Source organism: Schistocerca americana, chromosome 5, assembly GCF_021461395.2.
Source record: "Schistocerca americana isolate TAMUIC-IGC-003095 chromosome 5, iqSchAmer2.1, whole genome shotgun sequence".
NCBI classification, from domain to species: domain Eukaryota; kingdom Metazoa; phylum Arthropoda; class Insecta; order Orthoptera; family Acrididae; genus Schistocerca; species Schistocerca americana.
The window spans coordinates 460,104,652-460,129,703 of NC_060123.1; the positions used below are offsets into that span (position 1 = coordinate 460,104,652).

General features: G+C 42.7%; 1 protein-coding gene across 1 annotated transcript in view; it reads right to left on the reverse strand.

Annotated features, from left to right (window-relative positions):
• Positions 1 to 21,788, reverse strand: part of LOC124615957 (26S proteasome regulatory subunit 10B) — a 61,224-nt gene extending 39,436 nt beyond the window's left edge. The window contains exons 1-2 of the mRNA XM_047144161.1: positions 21,565 to 21,788; positions 21,368 to 21,447 (exon numbers count right to left, since the gene is read on the reverse strand). Coding sequence (XP_047000117.1) covers positions 21,368 to 21,447; positions 21,565 to 21,679 — 195 coding nt within the window. The 5' untranslated portion in view covers positions 21,680 to 21,788. The remainder of the gene's footprint in view (positions 1 to 21,367; positions 21,448 to 21,564) is intronic.
• Positions 21,789 to 25,052: the final 3,264 nt, after the last annotated feature.

Sequence of the window (25,052 nt, forward strand, 5' to 3'; positions counted from 1 at the left end):
CCTGGAGACCAAGGACGAGCAGACAGTGCAGGCGGAGGAGCAGTTGTAATTCCTCCCAATTAGATCGAATACCTCTTATGTTCCAATGAAACAACGCCATCGCTAGTCAAAAAGTTGGGGGAACGAGACGGGGGAAGATCTGGTCACCTCGACGGCCGCGGAGGGCCAGGTTGCGAGGGAACAACGCTACAACCGGCAGGAGGCGGATCCGGTTCCATCGAGTCGTCGCCAGCTGCGGTCGCTGTCCCTGGTTGTGTAGGAGGGGCAGCATCATTTGCCGATGAGAGGCCAGCTGAGCGCCTGGCAGCAGAGCGTCCCGGCGAAACTGAGGACGGCCGGGAGCAGCGACTCACGGATGGAGCGTCAGACGAAACGCGCCGGGGTGGAGAGGGGGATAGAGACTTCTTCTTGGAGGCCTTCTTGGAATGCCGAGGAGGCACAGGGATGGTGGGGTGGACCCGAAGAAGGTCCTCACGCGCGGGGTCCGTTTTGGAACGCCGGACCTCGGAAGCTGGGGTCCGGAACGTTTCCCCGATGGACGCGTGAGAAGAGGATCGCTTCTCAGGTGGCGGGGGGAGAGGAGGAGGAGGAAGGGTGGCCCCTGGGGCAGAGGGGGCGGGGGCCACGGGGGAGGATGATTTGGAAGGGAGGGATTTGGGAGGCGGAGGCAGAGCCCCCTGATGGGCGGAGGAGGCGGAGGGGGGACAGGATAGGGGTGAGGATACCGTGGAAGGAGTGGACACAACTGAGGCAAACGAAGTGGTCAACGGCACGGGATGGAGGCGGTCATACTTCTTCCTGGCCTCAGAATAAGAGAGCCGATCCAAAGTTTTGAGTTCTTGTATCTTCTTCTCCTTCTGATATGCGGGGCAGTCTGAGGATCTGGGCGAGTGGATGCCAGGACAATTAACGCATCGAGGTGGTGGGGTGCATGTATGTTCCTCACGAAGAGGACGTCCACAGTCACCACAAAGGGGCTCAGCCTCACACCGTGACGACATGTGCCCAAAGCGGAAACACCGAAAACAGCGCATAGGAGGTGGGACGTAAGGTCACACGTTGCACCGGTAGCACATCACCTTTACCTTCTCCGGGAGAACATCCCCCTCGAAGGCGAGGATAAAGGCCCCGGTGTCGATGCGACGGTCTTTGGGGCCACGCTGGACTCGCCGGACGAAATGCACGCCTCGGCGCTCCAGGTTGGCCCTGAGCTCCTCATCAGATTGTAGCAGGAGGTCACGACGCAAAATAACCCCCTGCATCCTATTTAGTCCCAGATGCGGGACAATGGACACTGGATGTCCCCTAGGCGGTCGCACGCCTGGAGCGCCGCCAACTGTGTGGCGGAGGTGGTCTTGATAAGAACGGACCCTGAACGCATCTTGCTGAGAGCCTCGATTTCCCCGAAGATGTCCTCAATGTGCTGAACAAAGAACATGGGCTTGGAGGTGGCGAACGTCCCCCCATCGGTTCGAGAACAGACCAAATAGCGGGGGAAGTACTTTGCCCCAAGCCGGCGGGCCTGTCCCTCCTCCCAGGGAGTGGCCAAGGGGGAAAGGGCAGGAGAACCAGAACTAGAAACGGTACCTTTTCTTTTGAAAGACTCGGCCACAGAGCGACCTGATACGTGTTGACGTTTCATCTGCGAAACGTCCGCCCCGATACCACCCACTCTGACCAGGGGCTCTCCCCACGGGCGCCACCCAGCCTCAGCAAGGGCCACCTGGCAGGATGACTGTTGCCGGGAGTCCTGATGCCCCAAGGAGACGGGCATCTACTCCTTGGCCGACGTGGGCAGCGTGCAGCTCAGGTATCGGCAGTACGATCCCTGTGTTGTCAGGGGGCTACAACCTAGAGGGTACATGACGACCCCACCACAACGGGCTGGCTACCGTGCTGGATTTCTGGTGCCATGGAAAGTCCATCATGATCGCTGGTGCAGATGGAGATGCACTATGGGCGTAACTTGGACAACCCATCAGGCGTTTAGGCCCAATTTGAGGAATAGTGGGTATGGTTACAACGCCGGTGCAATGCTGAGTGCCAAAGTCTTAGTGCACTTAGGACCAGTGGTACACCACGTAAGGTGTCCTTCCCCAAAAGGCTCATACTTATGTAGAATTTTGAAAAATGGAGGTCAAACCCCAAGGGGGACCATCACATGGAAGGCCGAAACGGTTGAAACTCCTTTTAGTCGCCTCTTACGACAGGCAGGAATACCTCGGGCCTATTCTTACCCCGGACCTGCAGGGGGGGGGGGGGGGGGGGGGGGGGGGGGGGGGGAGCACGCAGGAACGTATCCATGCCCAGGACTGCAATGCAACGACGAATAAGCTGGCGAAAGTTCCCAGTGCAAGATGGACACAATGCACCAAGTAAGGCGCCCTTCCCCCGTCAGCTCACTCTTCGGAAAAATTTTGAGATATGGAGGTCAAACCCGACGGGGGACCATCACATAAGGCCGAAACATTTGAGACTCCTTTTAGTCGACTCTTACGACAAGCAGGAATACCGCGGGCCTATTCTTACCCCCGAACCCGCAGGGGGGGGGGGGGGGGGGGCACCATACAGTAGCTTGCTGAGTATCTACACAGATGTAGTAGAAGTCAGCTATTTAATAAGAGAAGCACTAATACATTTTTAAGAAGAAACTAAAACTCACAAGGAGAGGTCCCAAGATGTGGGACTGCCTCTTTGAAACCATTTATTCAGTGATGTAGGTTAGGGTTCCCAGTACCACACCCACGAGCCGGTCATCATTTTTCCTTCTTGTCATTCTTTTTTCATTTTGATATTTGTCCACGTGCTATAGCTATTGTTATTTAGTTATTTATCTTTTGTAATATTTAAAAGTTTGTAAACACTGATTTATCCATTACAAACAAAAGACGAAATAATCTATTTATATTAGTTGTACAATTGTGTTAAAAACTTATTTTTCAATACAAGAATACATTTTTATGGTAAGGAATGGTCACAGAAACACTTAAAACATAAATTCTTGTTGCACTATAGGCAAAGTAATACAGATGAATATTTAAACGAAAGCGGAGAGTACAAATAAAACAAAATTCAAGCAAAATGAGGAATAGAAATAATGAATGCAGGAACATGGGTGAAAATATAAGATGATAAAATGGAAGAAATTAAATTGACTTCAACACACAAAAATAATTAAAATAATAGATAAACATACAAATGAAAAAACGTCATGAAGAAAAAAAATGAGAGCAAATGGAAAGTTAATACAGTGATTAAAATCATATGACAAAGGAATACCAATAAAAAAAATCACATTTAAACCAATTAATTGAATAAAAATAATGTTAAAAGTCATTCTGATAAAGATTTTAAAATAAAAATTTTCAGAGCACTTGATGGAATTTGAACCAGCAACCATTATGTTTCACCGCTGTTCTGCATAATTTATTACTTTTAAGGGTCTAGAGCAAGAGTATAGATACTTGCTTGTATTGCAGGCCACAAATCCCTTACTGTAGTAGCTAAGGGCCACTAGGTAAAAAATGTGGCGTGGGGCAACTTATTGCAAACTGGGATCTCCCTGCTCCAATGCTACCTAGATTGGGCACAAAAGGACTAAGTCCTTGAGCCATTCATCAAAATGGGGCCTCGTTTCCCCTCACTGTTCGTTCTACATACATATTTCAGATAAAAATTCAGTCATCAGTGGAAAATACATTTTTAATATGTGAAATGAAAATATATTTGCACCTGATGACAGAATTTTATTCTGAAATAGATACATGGGAGTAAAAAAAAGGATTATTTTTTAAAAGCTATATTTTCAAACTGTTTACCAAACAATGCTATCCCCTTCAAAATACTCTCCATTACAACTAACACATTTGTCCCACTGGTGCTTCCACTGTTCGAAACATTTTTTGTAGTCATCTTTAGAAACGGCTAACAGCTCCTACCTCATTTTTTTCATGACTTCTTCAATATTGTCAAATTTATCCTCTTTCATGCATGGAAATAAGAAAAAGTCACACAAAGCTAGGTGAGCCAAGAAAGGTGAGTGGGGCAGCAGGACCATGCCATTTTTAGCCAAAAATTGTCTAACAGAGACAGCTGTGTGTTCAGGTGTGTTGTCATGGTGGTAGAACCAGTCAACTGTCCACCACAATTGGGTCATTTTTGAGAATCACCAAGCTCCAAGATAACTCACTAATCTCTGACAGTTGCTCAGTTGTCAGTGGTATGTGACCGCAAGCTCTCGAATTTTTTCAACATTTTCGTCGATTCGGGTAGTTGATGGATGTCCAGAACAAGGTTCATCATCACTCAACACATTGCCATTTTTAAATTGAGCAAACCACTCGTACACTTGAGTATTTCCAATGGCGACATCTTGGTGAACTGTTTTTAACATCAAAACAGTTTAGCAGCATTTTTACCAAGTAGAAAACAAAATTTCACAGCTGCAAAATGTTCACTTAAACTTGCCATCATAAAAGACAAAACAAGAACAAAACAGTACCAGGAAAAACAATCACTGCAGATGAACAGAACAAGCCATGTCAACAGCACATGTGGTACTGATCTGGCTACGAGTTGCGCTACACACACCTAGCGGCAGAAGTGCGTACTACATAAGCTCCGCCCATGGTAACATTATTCTGGTCTTCTTTGGGTATCCTCTCATATGCTGAACGAACAGGGAGGGGAAACTAGGACCCACTTTGATGAATGACTGGAGGACATGATAATTAGGACCATAGATCACAATACAGATTGTTTCAAAAGTCAGTCCCATCCATGGTGACTTCTTGCCAGGATAATATTAAAACTGAAGTTGGGACATCGCTGTTTGAACCAGTTAGAAGTCCCTCAGGGCTAAAAATGCTGCAGCAGGTGATGGCCATCTAGCAGGCAACAGAGCCACAACAATGAATAAAAGTATACAATCCACTCTGATGAAATTTAAAATCTGATTCACTGCCTACACATTATGAGCTACGATTTTGGGTGGTGACTCAGCCGGCTTGCTGCAGAATGTATCAGAGTCAGAATGGTATGACCAAGACAGAGGCAGCAGAGGATGTGGATTAATGAAAAGATGGTTGAAGAGAAAACCATAACACAGTTGTAGATATCTTTATAGTCCATAACTTATTGGTTCTAGTCATGGGCATGACACAGTTCACTGTTCCACATTGCTAAGAGTCAGTGGTATGTGTTCATGTGACATATTGGTATTTTTATTTCCAGAGCATTCTTCCTGATAGTTTACTTGGTGAGCTACATCTGCAAGTTCATTCCTCAGGATCCAGTCTACAAGGAGAGCATGTATTTGTGTTACAAATGGAGGCCAGGAAAAATGGGGCTGTAGTCTGTAAGCTGCTCACAGTCACTGTAGTTTAGGAAAGACTTATGTAACTGGTCTCAGATGTAGTGCAAAGCATGGGCAAATGGCAACAATTCCACCAGAAAGACACTGCATCTAACTGGCAGAGTGTGTTGTTCACTGGTGCCATTATACACAGAGGTGTAGCCTGCCCTACGTTCAACTATCCACTAAGTACTGAGAGGAACAATCAGCGGAAAACTGAGGATTTTTATCACATCCTTTGGGTTGAGAGAAAGATCCATGTTAATTTGTGGGTCAGACATGTATCATTGGTGTGTTATGAGTAGCACAGTGAGAGCAGGTACGCAAAAGTCAAAACTGATGGGACCAATACTGTGATTCCAGACCAAGATTGTTTCTGGAAGTTTTGCTTGCATACCAGGAAACAGAAGGTGTTGATTGGGATATTCTGGTTGTCTTCGAACACGTATGGCATAGTTGAGGAGTAATTAGTGGCATCTGATTCATACAGGGGAAATCTCTGACTACCAAGAGACTGTCCAAAGGGCTCATACAAAAGACACCAGGTTTATACCTGGTCCCTCAATGGTGAATCCAGTTGAGGAGTTGCAGTGCCAATGATCCTGCTGAGCCACAGGCCTGGCTTTGGAGAGTAGCAAAGTAGTGGAATGGTCCACACCCCAGGAACTTGTATTGAGACATCATCTCAGAACATTATGTTTTAAATGGCATGTCCAATTAAGCCGTCTGGGGATAACCAAGTTAACCTGTCATCAAATATGGGTCCTAAGAAGCAATATGTGTTGACCAAATGAAGCGCTCATTTTGAAGTAGAGATCTGGGTGCGGCTGAGCAGTTCTTGTCAGCAAAAATTCATGACGGAAGTTTCAATAGTGGTAAATCTCAAGCTGTGTGTACATATTCTGCTTTTGTTACAGCATCCTGTAATTATCGTTCAGTGGCTCTTCATGTTGAAAGAACTATAATAGATACCAAAATCATCACGTATAAGGACGATGAGACTATACATTGCCTATGGAGTACACTGACCACTATTAAGAAGATGGTGACACTTGAAGAGACCCTAGTGGGATTTTCCTGTGTGTGGGAATCAATGTAGCCATTACTGGTTTGGTATCAGAAGGATTGCCGAGACAGCAAATTTTGGATGAAAATCTGGAGTGCGCCAGAGAAGCCCCATTCATGTAAGGTGGTGAGAAATGGTGACACCATGAGATCTCTCAGGTTTTACACATGTAAAATGTGGCAATGACAAGCAACAGTAGATGGTGTAACATTTGATTGTATATTCAATCACGAACCAGAGTTGTGTTTCCGCACATTGTAAATGTGCTGGTAGCAGATGAATGGGTGGGGGCTCACACTCAGAAAAATGTTGTTACATGATTTCAAGCGTTAGAGTGACACCAACCTGCTCACTTTTTGTGAAGATGGGGGACATGGGTATGGTGGGGTGTGGTTTATATACACCAATGCTTGGGCAAAGTGCATTACCAGATGGTTGGCAATGACAAGCAACAGTGGCACAGAAGTGAAACTGACCGTTTCAGATGGAAAAATTACAAATGTTGCAAATTACTGAGTTAGCATATATGTATGTAGCACAGTGCCTCAGTATTCTGCTAGATACCCCATCTTATTCATGAGAGTCCTAAGACTTCAGCGATTTAATTACTGGCTCAGTCTCCCTCTTGTATCACTGAAGTGAATTTCAAGTAGCAGTCTTGTGAAGCAATTTTCTATTAAAGTTAAATGATTCACTGTAGAGACCAAGTTTTTATTTTAGTCAATTTCTGTATTCAGAAACGGACTGTTAAATATTGTGCATATATTTGACATGTCAGTAACAAAAACTTTTTTACTATGTACAGACTTTATGTCCTCAACCTTGCACTGTTGGCCAGATAGTTCTTTCACAATTGACCACATGGTATTAATTTTATCTTGATAATTAACTATTCTATTTGCATACCACATGCTTTTCAACTTCAACATTTTAAGCGACTTACAGTCCCGTTTGTAAAGGCCTACAGCATCTTGATTGTAGCTATTTTTAATGTTTTGATACAATTCCCTTTCTGTTCTACATCATCTCACTAGTCAGGCATAAGGGTTGCCAGTTAGGGTTAGTACCTTGCTTTAAACATTCTAATGGAAAAGTGTGAGAAATGTGTTGAGAAAGCATTACATTTATGTTATTAGCACTATAGACTGCCCCTGATAGCTGAGTGGTCAGCGCGACTGTGTGTGTGTGTGTGTGTGTGTGTGTGTGTGTGTGTGAGAGAGAGAGAGAGAGAGAGCGAGAGAGAGAGAGAGCGAGAGAGAGAGAGAGAGAGCGAGAGAGAGAGAGAGCGAGAGAGAGAGAGAGCGAGAGAGAGAGAGAGCGCGAGAGAGCGAGAGAGAGAGAGAGAGAGAGAGAGAGAGAGAGAGAGAGAGAGAGAGACCGGGGGGGGGGGGGGGGGGGGTCAGTGAGAGCTGAAAACCAGTTGTCCTGATGCAGGTTTCCAGCCTCCTAATGGTCAGCTGTAGCTGCCTCATCGTTGTACAATCAGAGGAAGAGTAGAAGATTGCAAAGACATCCACAATCAAACAGCTTTTGACAGGGCTCCTGACTGTGGAGGAAATGCCACTGATAACAGTAGCAAACAATGAAACACTGAGTACACTTCCATGGGGGACCTCATTCTCTTGAGCATAACAGTCACACAAGACATCACCAATGCCAGTCCTCGAGGAAGGATTGGATAAGAAGCAGCAGATGGTAATCCCCATTCACAAAGTTGGCAAAGGATGTACCTTCAAGTAGTGTCGTAAGCTTTTTCAAGGTCAAAAAACACACAAACCAAATGGTTTCAGTGCAAGGCAGACTCCAGTAGAATTAAGCTGTCGAGGGTGGAATGATAGCTCCTGAAACCACACTGGGAGAGGCTCAAGTGACATCGGGGTTCGAGAACCCAGACAAGGTGGCAGCTGACAATGCGTTCAAGAGTCTTACCCACACAACTGGTAAGCCTTACACTCTGGTAACTGTCAGGGGTGCTACAGTCCTTGCCTGGTTTCCAGAATGGAATTAATATTGCCTCCTTCCAAGTTGTGGGGTACTGTCCATCAAACCAGATCTGATAAAAACAAGAGAGGCGCTGTCCTTTCAGTCCATGGCAGAGATGATGAACCATGACATAATGAATCTCAGGTCCTGGAGCAATGTCTCTGGCCACAGAAAGAACCGATTCCAGTTCCCACACAGAGAATGGAAGGTAGTGGACTTCATTATGTGAGAAGAAATGGAGCTTTGCCATCTCTACAGTCCTAGAGAACACCTGAAAGGCAGGAATTTGTCTGGACGATGCAGTGACTGTAAAAAAGTGTTCTGTTAAAATGTGAGACAAGTCTTTAGACACATCCATCAGGACCCTATTTCTTGACAAGGCCATAAGGGGACAGGTATTGCTCTTTCCTGAAATCAACCTTATTTATTCCCAAATTTGCAAAGTGGAAGTAGACTCATTAATGGAAGTCTTGAATTCCTTCCCGGGATCCCTCTTCCATTCTTTTATCACTCGCCTCGCATGTGCTCCCGCAGATCTGAAGGCATGAAAGTTTTATGTAGTTGGATAGTATTTGAAGTTCCACAGAGCTATTCGACTAGCTCTGATTGCCAATCTGCAGTCATCATTTGACCAAGGTACAGGTCATCAACTGAGGAGGTTGCTAGACTGGAGGATGGACTCTGCGGCAGCCCGTTGGATCTCACATGTGATGTCTGTCACCATCTCCTGTGCACAATCCTTTTGTTCAAAAACAGCCTGTCTACTGCACAGCAACCAATTTGCCCTTTGAATCATCCAGCTTCGTGATCTCCTGTCGAGCACTATCTGAGTCGGCACACATACCCACACTGGGGAGTAGTCACTAGAATGTAAATATGTAGCCACTTTCTACTAAACTGAGTTGGCAATAGCTGGGGTGCAGAAACAAAGGTCCATGGCTGAAAAAGACCCTATAGCTGTAGAGAAGTGCATCATCTGACCAGAGTTAAAAAGGCAGATATTCTCAGAATGGACAAGTCGCTCGTTAATTCAACCCCTGGGGAATGTGACAGATAAGCCCCACAGTGTGTCGTGTGCATTGAAGTCCCCCACAAGGAGGAATGTGCATGGGAGTGCCCAGAAGAGTTATGCCAGAGCATCTGCAGCCAATGTATCTTGAGGCGGAATATAAAGAACACACTGTGATGTGCTAGCACTTGATGGCAACTGCTTGTATGGCCATGGAAAGAGGGACATCACTCATCAATGAAAACAGCCACTTCACCTTTAGCCCTGTCTCCAGTAAAACCTTGCTTCCTATAAGGGTGGTAACACCTTAATGCAGGTGTGTCAGAGATTTTTAAAATGAGTTTCTTGTAAGCGGATGCAGAATGGTTTCTCCTGGACGAGGAGCTGTAATTCTTCCAAATGTGATCAGTACCCATTTAAATTCCACTGCAACACGAAAATCCCTGTGGGAGCCAGTGGGAGACACTGATTAGTGATTATAAGTCTTTTCTTTCTCTCTCAAGAGTGGTGATTTACCAGGGAGGTCAGAGCTCTCTGGTTCCTCCAATTGGAAATCCATGTACTCAAGAGTAAAGTCCCCATCTGAGAGGGAGAGAGTTCAGCAATCTGAAGCTTTAACTGCCACTTTCTTTGACTTTGAACTACTTCTTGAAGGATGTTTTTCCTTACTTATGGAAGGAGTTGGTTGCTTGGGTTTAGGGGATGGCTTATTACACTTCTGATGATGAGCAGCAGTATGTGGCTTGTGTTATAAGGCCACCACTGACGGCTTCCAAATGATTTCTGGGTCAAGTGTAGTGTTTCCCCCTCAAGTACTCTGACAAGTGCATGTGCTCATACTTTAATCTGTGGTCTGAGTTTTTGTGGCAGCATCACACTTGGTGACTGGCTTCTTAAGGGCCGATTTAGCAAGTAGAAGTAGCAAAAACTGGAGGTTGCATAGCTCTTAAAGTTTTTTTAGCTTCACCATAGGTTGCGTGTCTCTAAACTTTCAACTTTTGAAATTTCCCTTCCTTGTTGTAAACCTCACACTTTCTGCTCAATATGGGGCGACTCCCAGAGCATTTTATACAGTGCAGAGAAAGTGTACAAGAATTGCCTGATTCGTGAGCTGAGCCTCCACAGTTTCCACGTGTAGCCTTTCTATTACATCCTATATAGCACGGCCAAATCTTTGGCATTTGAAGCATTAAATTTGGTTAGGAACAAACAGGGGAACCTTAAGACAGATACGGCCAGCAAGGATGTTTCCCGGTAATTCTGGAGTGCTAAACAACAGAATAAACATTGCAGATTTTTCCAATGTGCCACTGACACTTTTCATATAGTTCTGCACTTCCGTGACACCAACATTTTTCCATTTTTTACATAACTCCACAGGGTCCATCTCCATTATATTGGGGCAAGTATCCATGCCCTACGAAAGTTAAGGGCGTTATGCAACTCAGCATTGACTGGGAGTCACCTAACACCTTATGTACCAGAAGCCTGGATACTTGGTTTGGAGTAGCAGTTTCCACTAGAAGTGCTCCATTAGGAAGTCATTCGACACGTTTTAGGAATCCAGCAATACCATCCAATGCCTTGTGAATACTCAAAGTTTCTCCCCTGTTCTCTTGATTACAATGAAAGTGTTATGGCACACTAATGCCCTGTTACCATGATTCTGAGAGTACTTATTGGGAGAACTAAGCTCTCGCTGATGAGTGGATGTAGGTGCTACCTGATGGCACACCTGCCCTGTCAGTAGTAGTAGTAGTAGTAGTAGTAGTAGTAGTTTGATGAGTCTGTTCTATAGGGATCCAACGAGACACTCGGGAAACAGACACCGTCCCAGGGAGAGCCCTGTATGCTTGAGCATGCCTCATACAACTGGGGGGGGGGGGGGGGGTAGGTGCCCCAGGGGTTGCCACTAGAGACTTTTATCTCAACAGCCATTCACTTTATCATTACATAGCACACACTGAGTTTGAGGTTTTTTATTATAGAAAGATGTATACCTCCCTCATGGCCCAGGCAGTGAAGAAAAGATTCCCATTTTCTGAAACACACAACATTCCACCACCATGTCTCAACGTGGTTACTGAATCATGCCCAGAGCTTATGGTAACAGAGTACGGGCAGTGCTTACCAGACCCCAGCTCAGCAACCTGGGGTCGCTAAGCCCATACCTATTGAACAAATGTTGAGCCCCTGAGAGGGATTCCATTAGAATCCATGGCAACCACGAAGCACTGGAAAACGGTCATCAGTGAAGTGAGCTTCTCGGAGGCCGACAGACTGCAGAATAACAGGAAATCAGTTGTTGTAGTTCTGGCAGGTGACAGTAGGATCCATCACAGATCCAATGGACCATCACAGTGAAGTTGTCTTGGTTAAGAGTGATGGGACCAGGGGCATCAATCACAGCTCAAGACCACTGCCTGTCTGTCAACAATGCAGGCGGGACATCAATGAAACTGGCTGACGAATCCTATGGCATGGTGGGATCTGGTGCCTTCAGGTTCACCAAAATAGCTTTCTATCTATTATTGTTCTCCTCCTTCAGGCGTGGGGATGGATGAAGTGGTGGCAGCCATGGGAACAATAGGTCACAGCTCCATTAACCACTGGTTGGTGGCAGGTCTCTGGATTGTGGGTTTCCAGGGAGAGGGGCTGAGAGGGAGCCCTGTCACCAGAAGCTGCTGGAAAAGGATGCTGTGGGTAATGGTTCCCAAATATGATGTCACAGGAACCATCAGAGTAGAGGGCAGAGTTGGAAAAAAACTGAACTGTTGGCGTGGATGGGTGGGGGGTGACAGTAGTGAGTTTTGAATAATTGGTCACCATATCAATACGATCCAGGAGTACACGTCTTTTCTTACCTTAGCTTATAACAGGCGGCCTAATGACTTATTTTCTGGTATTTTCTTTTCGTTCTCATTATTGGGCGAACCAGTGAATGTGGAAAACAGTGTTCAGTACAAATGGCACACAAAGGTGGTTGTTTATAGGGATGGTCTTCGTGGAGTGTGTCTGCAGTTTCAACATTTTGGGTCTGCCATGCTGTTGGAAACATCTCATGGGCAGTGAGACATAAGGTTTCACGTCACTCGTGTACAACACAACATTTTCTGGGAGCGCATTTCCTTCAAAGGCTAAGATGAAAGTGTGGTTGCCCTTGGAACCTTCTTGTATGTGTCAGACAAAATGTACACCTTGCCATTTGAGATTAGCTTGTAGTTCCTTGTCTGTCTTCAGTGTACGGCCTCTGTGGAAGTTCTCACTACACCAAATTCAAAGTTTTATGTGAGACACTCACAAGCCTGAAGACCTTTAGACCGTGCAGCAGAAGAGGCCTTAATCAGTAGTAACTCATTGTGCACTTTTCTCAATATGTCAAGTTCTCTAAATTTGTCGTCTACATTTTCCACAAAAAATAAGTTTTATCACCAAAAAAGTATCCTCATCTGTTCTGGTACACACTAGGTATAGGATAAATTGTTCCCCTCCCAGTTGTCTGGCTGGTCCCCCTTCCCATGAGGTAGCCAGTGCACACAAAGCAGTAGATTTGTTATCCATGTTGATATATCTAGAGTTGTTTGCTGAGGTGGCTGAACCAGAATGGCTATTATGCTAGTTCAGTGTGATATGTTTCATGTGCTCTCCCCATGAAAGGCACCCAGCTGCAGCAAAGGTCATCAGACAACAGGTGTTGCCGGGAGCATTGATGTCCCAGGAAGATGGGCTTCTATTCCCTGGCACATGTGGGAACTAGCTGCTCAGGAATCAGAAATGTGTCATCGTAGGCTCTAATGAAAGAGCTCAAAGAACGAATTATGTTTCCTTCTATACACTTTAAGTGGCATACATGCCCACGTGGTGTGCTAGTTAAGAAAATGGCACTACACGAATGGGTGAACTGGAGAAGCAGCACAAACTGGTTCTAACATACTAATCAAAAAAGCTAATGACTACAGTAACATTCGAAACATGCTAATACCTCTTAATTGAGGAAGGTCTGGACCAGACGGACTAGCTGTGGCTTGTGAACTTTGTTTGGCATTGTGGGAAAAACCACTTCAATGGCACACTTGGTGGCAAAGGAGCGCCAAAACGGCTGGGGATAGGACAGTAATATAAATCGGACTGGTGGTCGTGGCATGCACTGCACTGCACTATTTGCACTAACTGCACACACTATTCCAATTGCTGAAACCGGGGGGATGAACTGGGCATCTGGCATAAGGCTTTGTACTCTTAGTCAGCAGAGCTGCCTCAAAAAGACGCAGCTAAGGAAGGCGGCGTCGAAAAAATGCGGTAACACTCCTCTAGTTAAACAGACCATGACAGGACAACTGTTACAAGCACGGGATAAGAGTTGTGGTTCACACACACCCAGGCAAAATGGGGCGAATGACAATGTGGGCCACATAAAGTTGCGCGGGCAAGCTGCCGAGAGCACAGCTTGGAATGTTGCCTCATTTGAGGGGAATAAGAGACTGGTCGAGCGATGGATTGGCAGGCCTAGCGTGCGGAAAGTGTGGCTGTCTATGGTCTCCCCCCAGCAGAAGTGACCAGTGAGAGTGTTGTGATCCACCACGTCAGATTTGCTACCACGTTGGCTTTTACACATATACATGAATTTACATAGTTATTGTGTGCACAGGGTCAGTACCCTTGTAGGCAGTAGACACTATTTAAGGTGTTGTTCTCCAGTCGATCCAAGCTATGGGGGAAATTTTGAAAATGTGGGGGGGGGGGGGGGGGGGGCAAACACATATGGGGACAAAAATTACTTAAGCCACAAAGTGTTACAGGAAAAATGAAGGCATCAACGAAAGAAAGCAGAACCTAGGAAATAGCTGGATCAACATCAAAGGTTGAAACCACAAGAAAGAGAGGTAAAAATAGACTGAGATGGGGCAATGCAACACAAGGAAGAAAGCAGGTGCTGCAATAGCTTGGGGCTCCATGCTCATCACACACACACACACACACACACACACACACACACACACACACACACACAAAAGAGTCCTGATTGACTGAAGGAATAAAACAGAAAACCTAGGAGTAGACTGCAAGGCTGATGGTTGAAAGTTGTGTGTCTGCTACAATGAAATTAGTGTTGGGAGCCTTTATTTCGAACACAAAAGCTAAGATTTAAAAACACATACTCTACTAAAAAAAGTTACCCTGGTTAGGGGCCTCAGAGATGACCCATAAAGTGTTCTGAGCATTAAAGAAATGAGGGGGGTACCTAGGAGATCAAATCAATGATTTCACCATATTTCACTTCTTCCTCAAGGGAGGGGGAGAGATGCTGCAAAGCGCGAACTATGTATTTGTTCATATGCATAATGTCACTGCTTCTGCCATGATATTAAGTGATATTTTGCCACAAGAAGTGGTCCCTTAAAGACCGCTATAAACACCACATCAGAGAGTCTTTCAGTGTGAATTCTGTTCTGATAATAGAGGGTGATTACACTGCACGAAACTGATTGGTGCAGTATGGTTGTTGTACAAAGGTGACTGGGGGGGATACTGAGTAACTGAGAGCAAAGACTGGAGATATACTGACTTGCCACTGAATTGGGCATCTGTTGAAGGTATGCAGTCAAAGGGAAAGAAATAGACAGGGAATAAAACTGCAACACACAGGAATTGCTGCTATGGCTTGGTGCCCCTTGCTGTCACATGTTATAACCACAAAGGACTTTTGAATACCATTGTGGGAGGTGAGGGGGAGGGCGAGTATTTAACGTAATGGATCAGTAGAACTTTTTTCTTGTACCTTTGTGCAAAAACCGAAAACATAGTTAGATTGTTGATTTCACAAGCTTGCTGTCATTTACAGTCATTATTCCTCCCAAAATCCTAATGAAAAACTGATGCAGCAGCAATATATCTCATGGCAGAACAGCATGAATTAGAATGTCTCCCTCAGAAGCTACTCAGTTCTCTCCAAATCATGCCTCCAGTACTCTCAGGGCTACATTTAGTTTTGGACTATGTACTGTGGATGTTTTCTGGTGGGCAGTTTATGAGGGCACTTTATGAAGAAATTCAGAGCTGTCAAGTGTGACCCTTTGCCTGGATTCATCACTGTATACTACATTAAAATCACAGTGGTTTTCTGAAATATCTTACAATGATCACTTAGAAACTCCACTGATTGCTTTCCTTACTAAAAAAAAGTCTGGTCTAAAATAATTCTGATTAGATTAGTTTTTCATTCCATAGATCCGTGTTGAGGAGATCCTCGTGGATGTGGAACATGTCACTTATTTTTTATTTTTTTAAGCTGAAATAACGATACAAATAGTATGAATATATACAATGCATCATTTGTTTCTATTAAAAAATTCGCCAATGGAGTAGGAGGAGTTCGCCACTAGTAAGTCTTTCAGGCTCCTTTTAAACTGATCTTTATTTGTAACTAAATTTTTTATGTTTGCTGGCAAATTATTGAAGATGAGTGTTCCTGAGTAGTGGACCCCTTTTTGATCTAAAGTAAGTGCTTTTAAGTCCTTGTGCAGATCATTTTTGTTCCTGGTATTGTAAGTATGAACTGAGCTGTTTGTTGGAAAAAGAGATATATTATTTAGGACAAATTTCATTAAGGAGTAAATATACTGAGAGGCAGTAGTTAGTATACCCAGTTCTTTGAAGAGGTTTCTACAAGACGTCTGTGAATTTACTCCACAAATAATACGTATTACACGCTTCTGGACTCTGAAAACTTTCGTTTGACTTTAAGAGTTACCCCAAAATATTATACCATATGAAATTATGGAATGAAAGTAGGCAAAGCATGCAAGCTTTTTCACTTTTATGTCGCCTATATCTGCTAACACTCGAATTGCAAATACAGACTTGTTAAGGTGTTTCTGCAGTTCTGTGGTGTGCTCCTCCCAATTGAATTTATTATCAAGTTGTAAACCCAGGAATTACAGACTGTCAACCTCTTCTATCTGCTCTTCTTCGTACTTTATGCATATGCTGGGTGGAAACCTCTTACAGGTTCTGAATTGCATATAGTGAGTCTTTTCGAAGACTAATGTCAGTGAGTTGGCTTTAAACCATTTATTAATATCCATGAAAATATCATTAGCAGATCTTTCTAGAACTACACTCGACATACTATTTATTGCAATACTTGTGTCATCTGCAAACAAAACGAACTCTGCTTCTGGCAGTGTAACTGATGAGAGATCATTAATGTACACAAGAAAAAGCAATGGCCCTGAGATGGATCCTTGTGGGACACCACATGTAATTTTTTTTCCCATTCTGATGATGACTGACTTAATTCACTAGTCCCTTGCACTGACACCCTTTGTTTCCTGTTAGCGAGGTATGACTTGAACCATTTTGCAGCACTGCCCGTGACACCATAGAATTCTAATTTATTTAAAAGGATGTTGTGGTTTACACAATCGAATGCCTTTCACAAATCACAGAAAATACCTGCTGCTTGTAACTTGTTATTTAATGAATTAAGTACATTTTCACTGTAGGTGTAAATAGCCTTTTCGATATCAGAACCCTTCAGAAATCCAAACTGTGTTCTTGATAATATGTTATTTGTGGTCAGATGGTTGAGAAGCTGCCTGTACATTACTTTTTCTAAATTTTTTGAGAATGCTGGCAAAAGTGAAATCGGTCTGTAGTTTGATGGCATCTCTTTATCCCCTTTCTTGAATAGAGGCTTAACATCTGCATATTTCAGCCAGTCAGGAAATGTCCCAGTTATAATTGACTGGTTACACAAGTAACTTAGAATTGTACTAAACTCACAAGAACATGCCTTAATTAACTTTGATGATATTTCATCGTAACCACTAGAATGCTTTGTTTTTAAAGATTTTATTATGAAAGTTATTTCTTTTGGTGAAGTGAGTGACATATTCATGCACCTGAAGCGATTTGTAAAGGCTACTTTTAGACATTCACGGGCATTATTTACCGATCCTGACAATCCCATTCTATCAGTAACGGATATAAAGTACTTGTTAAATGGATTTGCCACACTATGCCCATCGGTTACTAATGTGTCATCTATCCTTAGTGCTATTTGCTCCTGTTCCTTTCTGATTCTACCAGTCTCCTCTTTCACTATATCCCATATTGTTTTTATTTTGTTCCCTGACATTGCTATCTTCTTCTCGTACTGCATTTGTTTAGATGTCTGAATTACTTTTTTTAAATATTTTACAGTATTCCTTGTATTTAGCTAAATCATCAGCATTGGAGCTATTCTTGGTCGACAGATACATTTTCCTTTTTGTCTTACGGGAAATCTTTATTCCTCGTGTGATCCATGGTTTTATTATAGACTTCTGTTTAATTTGAGTAACTTTTAGAGGAAAACAGTTTTCAAACATGGTACTGACATTGTTCATGAATGTGTTATATTTTTCATTCATGTCATGAGCACTATAAACATCTTTCCAGTTCATATCTTTGAGCAGTTTTCTAAAACACTCAATTTTTGGTTGATTGAATACTCTCCTGTACTTAGATTTAGCAGTCTTGATAATCTGGGTTTCTAAGAGGCTAAGCCAGCCTCTAACCCCAACCTCGGTATAGCAAACACCTGTGTTAACTAAATCCATTTTTGGAAGAAAGCAATGATAATAGATACCAAGGACTGCACAGTACTGTAATTTTCATTTGCTAGTTGTACCAATGGTATCCACACAGAGATAGAAATGGAGCTAGTTCTGAAATTCCCTATTGCCAGTCCAATTCTTTTTGGCTGGACTACAGCAAGTGTGTTCAGGTAAAACGGCTAGCAAACTCCTAAACTGTGCAGACATAATCGGTTGGAAATTTACACTGGAGCTATATCACAAGCATAGCCAATGAACGTTGTGATAGTGTTCTTTGGTGCTAATAACTGGCACATAGGGTACAACATTATTCTGTTATAGCCATTATGGATGCTAAGACAGGATTATTTTGCACGGTGAACACAGTTTTTGTTAAAGTCTCTGTATTTGTCTGGAAGTGTGATATGGATGCAGGTAATTCACTTAACACTTCATTGCAGCTTTAGCTTTCTTCAGTGGTACTCCAAAATTTTGCACAAATGTCTACTGACATTTTTCCTTGGCTTCTCATTACATATGAAGGAGCAAATTTAAAAGGACAACATTAATTACCAATGACCAGTATAAACTAAAGATACGCTAAAATTTACACCGACCAGCCAGAACATTATAACCACCTATGTAATAGCCGATATGTGCACCTTTGGCATGGATAACAGCAATGACGCATTTCTCGGCGCAGAAGCAATTAGGCCTAGGTGGGTCGTTGGAGGGAGTTGGCATCAGAGCTGCACACACAAGTCATCTAATTCCTGTAAATTCTGGGGAGGCGGACGATGGGCTCTGATGCCACATTCAATCACATCCCAGATGTGTTCGATTAGGTTCAGATCTGGCGAGCTGGGGGGGCCAGAACATCTGCTGGAACTCACCACTGTGTCCCTTTATCAACTATAGCCCACCCCTGGCCTTGTGACTGACATATTATCTTGATGAAAAATGACACTGCAGCCAGGAAACATGATTGTCATGAAGGGGGTGTACATGGTCTGCAACCAGAGTACGATATTCCTTGGCCATCGTGGTGCCTTGCACGAGCTCTACTGGATCCATGGATGACCAAGTGAATGTTCCCCACAGTGTAATGGAGCTGCTGCCAGCTTGCCTCTGTCTCGTAGTGAAGCTGTCAAATAGCTATTCCCCTGGGCAGATTTACACCCGCTCAATGGCATGATGAAGAAGGTATTGGGATTCATCAGACTATGCTATGCTCTGCCACTGTGGTAGCGTCAGAGCCGATGGTCATGTGCCCCTTTCAGTCATAGTAATTGATGTGATAACGTTGGCACATGCGTGGGGCGTCAGCAGCAGAGCCCCATTATTGAGGTTATTCAGTACTCTGCCCACCATTAAAGTCTGATGTTAGTTCCACCACAGTTTGCCACCTGTCCTATTTTACCAGTCTGCCCAGCCTACAATGTCCAACATCTGTAATTAGGTGCAGATGCCCAACCCTACGATGTCTGGATGTGGTTTCACTATGTGTTGAAGACACTCACCACAGGACTACTCGAACACCCACCAAGTCATGCAGTTTCCGAAATGCTCATGCTGAGCCTCTAGGCCATCACAACCTGCCCTCACTCAGACTCAGATATATAGCACACCTTCCCCTTTAACACACGGTCTGCACACTCACTGATATTACAAGCACCATGCTGTCTGACCAGCAGTTACTCCTCACCAGGTGACACTGCTATCGCCTGGATGGATTTATATCAATAGTAAGTCGGTGGTCATAATGTACTGGCTGATCAGTGTACACTCTGGTTGTTAGCAACTGGAGGCATTTACATTATCAGTAGTGATTGTTTCACATTTCAAAGGCTGCTGTATCCGATTGTCAATAGTGACATGCAATGAATTTCGAGGGTTTTAATAGAATACATACAAAGAAGACAGCACCAATAAAATATGATTAATAAAATATACATATGATCAGTCACACACCCTACTTGATAAAATCTGCTTTATAATTTGTTAGTGGGGGAGATAGCGTGATACCAGGTAAACCACTTTTGTTTATCGTAAAAAAGTCCAGCAATTTTTCACCAGCCATGTAAATGCAGCCACCATCAATGTAAACATTGAGAATTATCAGGTCTTTTGTGTATTTTTCAACCTTAATCAGTATAATAAAAACATACCTGCACTTATTATTATTCAAGAAAATTTGTTGTGCTTTTCCTTTCTAATAAAGATAAATACAAAGCTTGTGTTTATTCATTCTGCTCCCACCTGGTGTAAGCTTCTAATGAATTTACAACCATTCTCAAGTCCCTAGTTGGACCTTTCGAGTGCTTTAGCAATTTTCTACCACTATTTCTTTCCCATTGGCATTTGTGCTTTAGATCTCTTGGATTTCAAAAGCATCTGCGATGTTTATATTCTTCAATTAGCAACATTACGTTCTCTTCAGATCAATTCACTGCCCTTGCAACTCACATTAAACCAAAGTAGACAAGTTGGCATAAGAAAGATTTCTGTATTGCTTGCACTGGCACAGAGAAGCTATGAACTCTCTTTAGTGGTTTGCCAAAGGACTGACAACATGTGGAACATATGCAAACACTAATGAGTGCAACCCAAGAATGACTTAATGCAGTTTGTATTCACCTACTGTTTACACCAGAGAGAATTCTCATATGATAAGGCTTATCTGCATCTGTTCAGTCTATGTGGACATTATACTATTAACAGATATTAAGAACAGCATCACATTTCAAACACTGCCTTGATGGAAACCACTTCTGTGTTCCAAGTCATCTGAAAGGATGTTGCTCACAATGATGTGGTGAAATTAAAGACTAAAACGTTAGCTATGTCCAAAGAAGCGTCATGTATCGAGAAATATGGTATTTGAGTTACATAGCGTTCCACGTATATTAAAACTCCAGGGTGAGGAATCACCATAAAATTGTTGAAAGCACTTGGTATGGTAGCAGGTAAGCTGATGGCATACATCAGAAATTTGATGTATGAACCCCAGAAAGAAACGTGAAGTCATTTCGGGGTTAACACAAATTACTGTGTATGCAGAAACAATGCTAATTTTCAGTACTAATAGATCAAACACAGCTGATACACCTTTATCAAACATGGCCTTACGACACAACATGATTAAACTACTCCTCATGGCTTCTGTACATTCGAACTTTACTTTTCTTGAAATAACAGATATGCTAGGATACAAATGAAGTGTCGTCAGTTTCATTATTTTATGTTACGTAGTAGCCTAGTTCTGTGCGGTCTTTCTTTAACTATACACTACACTGAGACACAGCAATATTAATATGACGATAACACTTAGTGCTAAAATAACGAAAACATGCAATACAAAATAGTCATTTGCCTACCTGTCCAACACTCTGTAATGCTTTCAGGTCGTTTTCTGACTTGTCATATTGCTTAGTTAGTTCCTTCAGCTGTTCTCGCACTGTAAAATTAAATAAAAATTTTGTGTAAGTAATTAATAATATGGTTTGATGCTGTTCAACATCGAGGTAGCTAAGGAGGGTGCGGTGAATCAGCAGTATCCTTTAACCTTACTTACTTTCCTTTAGACGGCCTTCCACTTCTTTGTGCTCAAGCAATTTCTTTCTGTAGTCATGTAGTGCTTTTTCTCTTGCAGGATCTGTCACTACTGCCCCTACGTTTCCCTTAGCCATTTTCTTCGTACAATTGACAATCAACTAGTTTTCCACACAAACTCTCGTACGCTCCCAAAGATATATGTAAACAAATGGATTACTACGAGCATACCTCCATGACTACGAGTTAGTGACCTTTAGCTGTCTCTCCACAGACATAAATTACCTTTTTTTTTTAATGCGTACAAACTTTTTAGCCATCACAAATAAATGTACTGACACACATAACAAGGTAACATCTTTTCTTTGTCATACATACTGCTTTGGGCATACACTCATATGTTTTCAGATCAAAATTATTGTAACCAGATTACAAAACACAGTTGACTACTAAAAATTTATTTGTTAATTAAGTTCTTTAGTTAAGTTCAATTCATTTTAGATTTTTATGTCTTCTTTCGCAAGAAACCAGGATATGGCATTGTATGTACTCCTGGTTGTGTCTCAGAGAATTGGGATCGTGCAAAGCGGCTGGCAGTCTTAAGAGCTTCTCTAAAAAGTTAACTCTGCTTTTCTCGTAGCGTCTACTCTGAAATAATATGTGATTTACATCACCAATTGTTTCCTCTTCACATTGACAGTAGGGTGTTTCCGATACGTCGATTCTATGTAAGTGGGCACAGAAAGATCGATGATTGAGACGCATTCTCACAATGGACGTTATAATTTTCCTTGAATGTTTGATGTTTGCAAACCATGTCTGTCTTCGTATGAAAGTCTGTATACGTACATAGTTTTTACCTGTTGTTTGTTGGCTTTCATTCCTTTCTTCCTACCATGAGAGAACCGCTTGTTTTTTACTTTTAGGAGGTATTATATGTATGGGAGCTTAATGTCCATAGGTCTTCCACTGTTAATCGCATCTCTCGCTAGTTGATCTGCTTTGTCATTGTATAGAATGCCGGAATGTGATTTGACCCATACAAATTCTATAATTTGGTCAGTACTCTTAGCTTTGTGATAAAGATCAAGTATGTCGAGGGTGTATTTACTAGTTCTTTTGTACCAATTCAATGGATTTCAGATCGCTTTGAGAGCCAGTGATTATTACTGTCTTGGGTATTTTGAGAGATCTTGCATATTTGATTGCCTCTATAATAGCGAAAGTTTCAGCAAGAAATATGGAAGAATCACCTGGTAGTTGAAACTTCCTTTCTTCTGCAGATTCTGGACAGAAGAAAGCACATCGGACATGATTTTCCGTCCCCATTTTTGAGCCATCTGTATATAGTTTAAGATACCCTTCCCACTTTTCTGCCAGGTGCGATTTAGGAGAAAACTGTCCATATCCTTTTCCTTTGTTGGAATAGTCGACGTATGTTACAGGAATATCGTGATAAGAGCTGTGATAGTCATATAGCAACATTGTAAGAACCTCACTTCGATATACTTTCTTTTGGAGATATTTCCTGTCTTCGTACCACTTGTAGATATAAAGCTGCTGTTTCCTGACATTTCTATTATTCCCGATTTGAGAGATATGCTCATAAATGCTCGCACAAATACCACTTTTTCGATTCATGCGAAAAGATCGGAAATGGTCTGCGTTTGAGCAAACCTTGATCAATAAGGACTGACTATATTCCTTGTGCTATTTCATCCGACTGTGATTTCGTTCTGCGCCTTTTAGTTGGCGGCATGGCGGTGTTTGACAGCGCTGAGACATTCGCGTAATTATTTGCAAATTATTCCAGTTCGCTTGTATCACACTCTGATCGTTTTGAAACCGAGTTAACGTGATTATTTTCTATAGCTGACTGGTTCTGGTTTGTAGCTACAGATGGGCCGTTTGAAGTATCCTTTTCGCTTATTAGCTCAAAATGAATATTATCTTCTATCGTTTTCATGTCATTGTCAATTTTTGCAAGCGTTTGTCTTTCACACTCACTAATCATTTTCTCTACAGCCTCCACAAGAGTCCTGTGCTGCTGGATACACTTTTCTGTGAGCGTGATATCGCTGTCGAGTATTCCTACTTCGGCTCTTTCGTTTAATTTCTTTACATCCTGCGTAAGCTCTTCACATTCGTATGTTACAAACGTATCACTCAGCTTGAAAAGATCAACATCTTGCGTGAGTTTATGGACATCCTCCGGCAATTCTCTGCAATTTGATACAAATTTGGCTATATTTCTTTGCTCAGTCCTGACCAATTCGGTCAGATATTTGTGCTCATTTTGCAAGGCTTCTTGTATCTCTACTACCTTCTTTTTGTTCCTTTTGAATGTCTGACACTTTTGGCAAACCTGCACGTTCATACTAGAAAACTTCATATCAAGTTCGTTATTGGTCCCAGTTAAATCTGTATTCCAATTAACAAAAACTTTCAAGACCACCAACTAATATAATGACGTTTTTTTCTACCACACTGACATGATTAGAAAGTTTTGATCGAGATTGCTATTTTCTTTTGCAACAGTCTCAATTTTGTTCGCTAATTTCGTACTATCTGACCATATGCAAACAATTTCAGTACTTATTTTGTGTTATCCGAACGTTGTGGCGTAATCTTTAAGTTGATCAAAAGACGCGCCTCCTGACTTCTATATCTATATAACGATAACATCTGTGACAACAATAAAAGACAGCGAGGATAGCGATGCTTATTAATGAGCGACTCAGTGTGCACTAATTGATTAGTAGCTGTCTGTCTGTGTTGAGACCTGAAAGAGACTAGATCCATGTGTAAAAATGTACGCATGCCAAATTTTATTAACATAATGAATGTGTTATGTAAAGGTTGTGGGTGAAAATATATTAAAGTCAGTTTTAAAAATATGTTTGAATATTTATTTATTAGTCCCTGAAAATCCATTGTAATAAATGTTTGGACGATTGTGAGGACCTGCAAGGCACACCAGTAATAATGGAGGGAAACACCAACGTTCACAGCAGCATTGAAGAGATGTAAGAAATTATTTCAAGAAGGCATATAAGAACGGGCAACGGCCTTGCCACAGTGGATACACCGGTTCCCGTGGGATCACCGAAGTTTCGCGCTGTCGGGCGTGGTCGGCACTTGGATGGGTGACCATCCGGGCTGCCATGCACTGTTGCCATTTTTCAGGGTGTACTCAGCCTCGTGATGCCAATTGGGGAGCTACTCGATCGAATAGTAGCGGCTTTGGTAAAGAATAACATCTTATGACCGGGAGAGCGGTGTGCTGACCCCACATCCCTCCTATCTGCATCCTCCACTGAGGATCACACTGTTTCGGATGGTCCCGGTAGACCACTCGTGGCCTGAAGATGGAGTACATATAAGAACGTTTTTATCTTTTATATCTATGTATTCTTATGAAAACCTTATTGTTCAATTTTTTCTTCATTAGCTACGGTGACTATTCGGAGAGCCGAAACCTCTACTTTATCCAATACTATATTCCAGAAT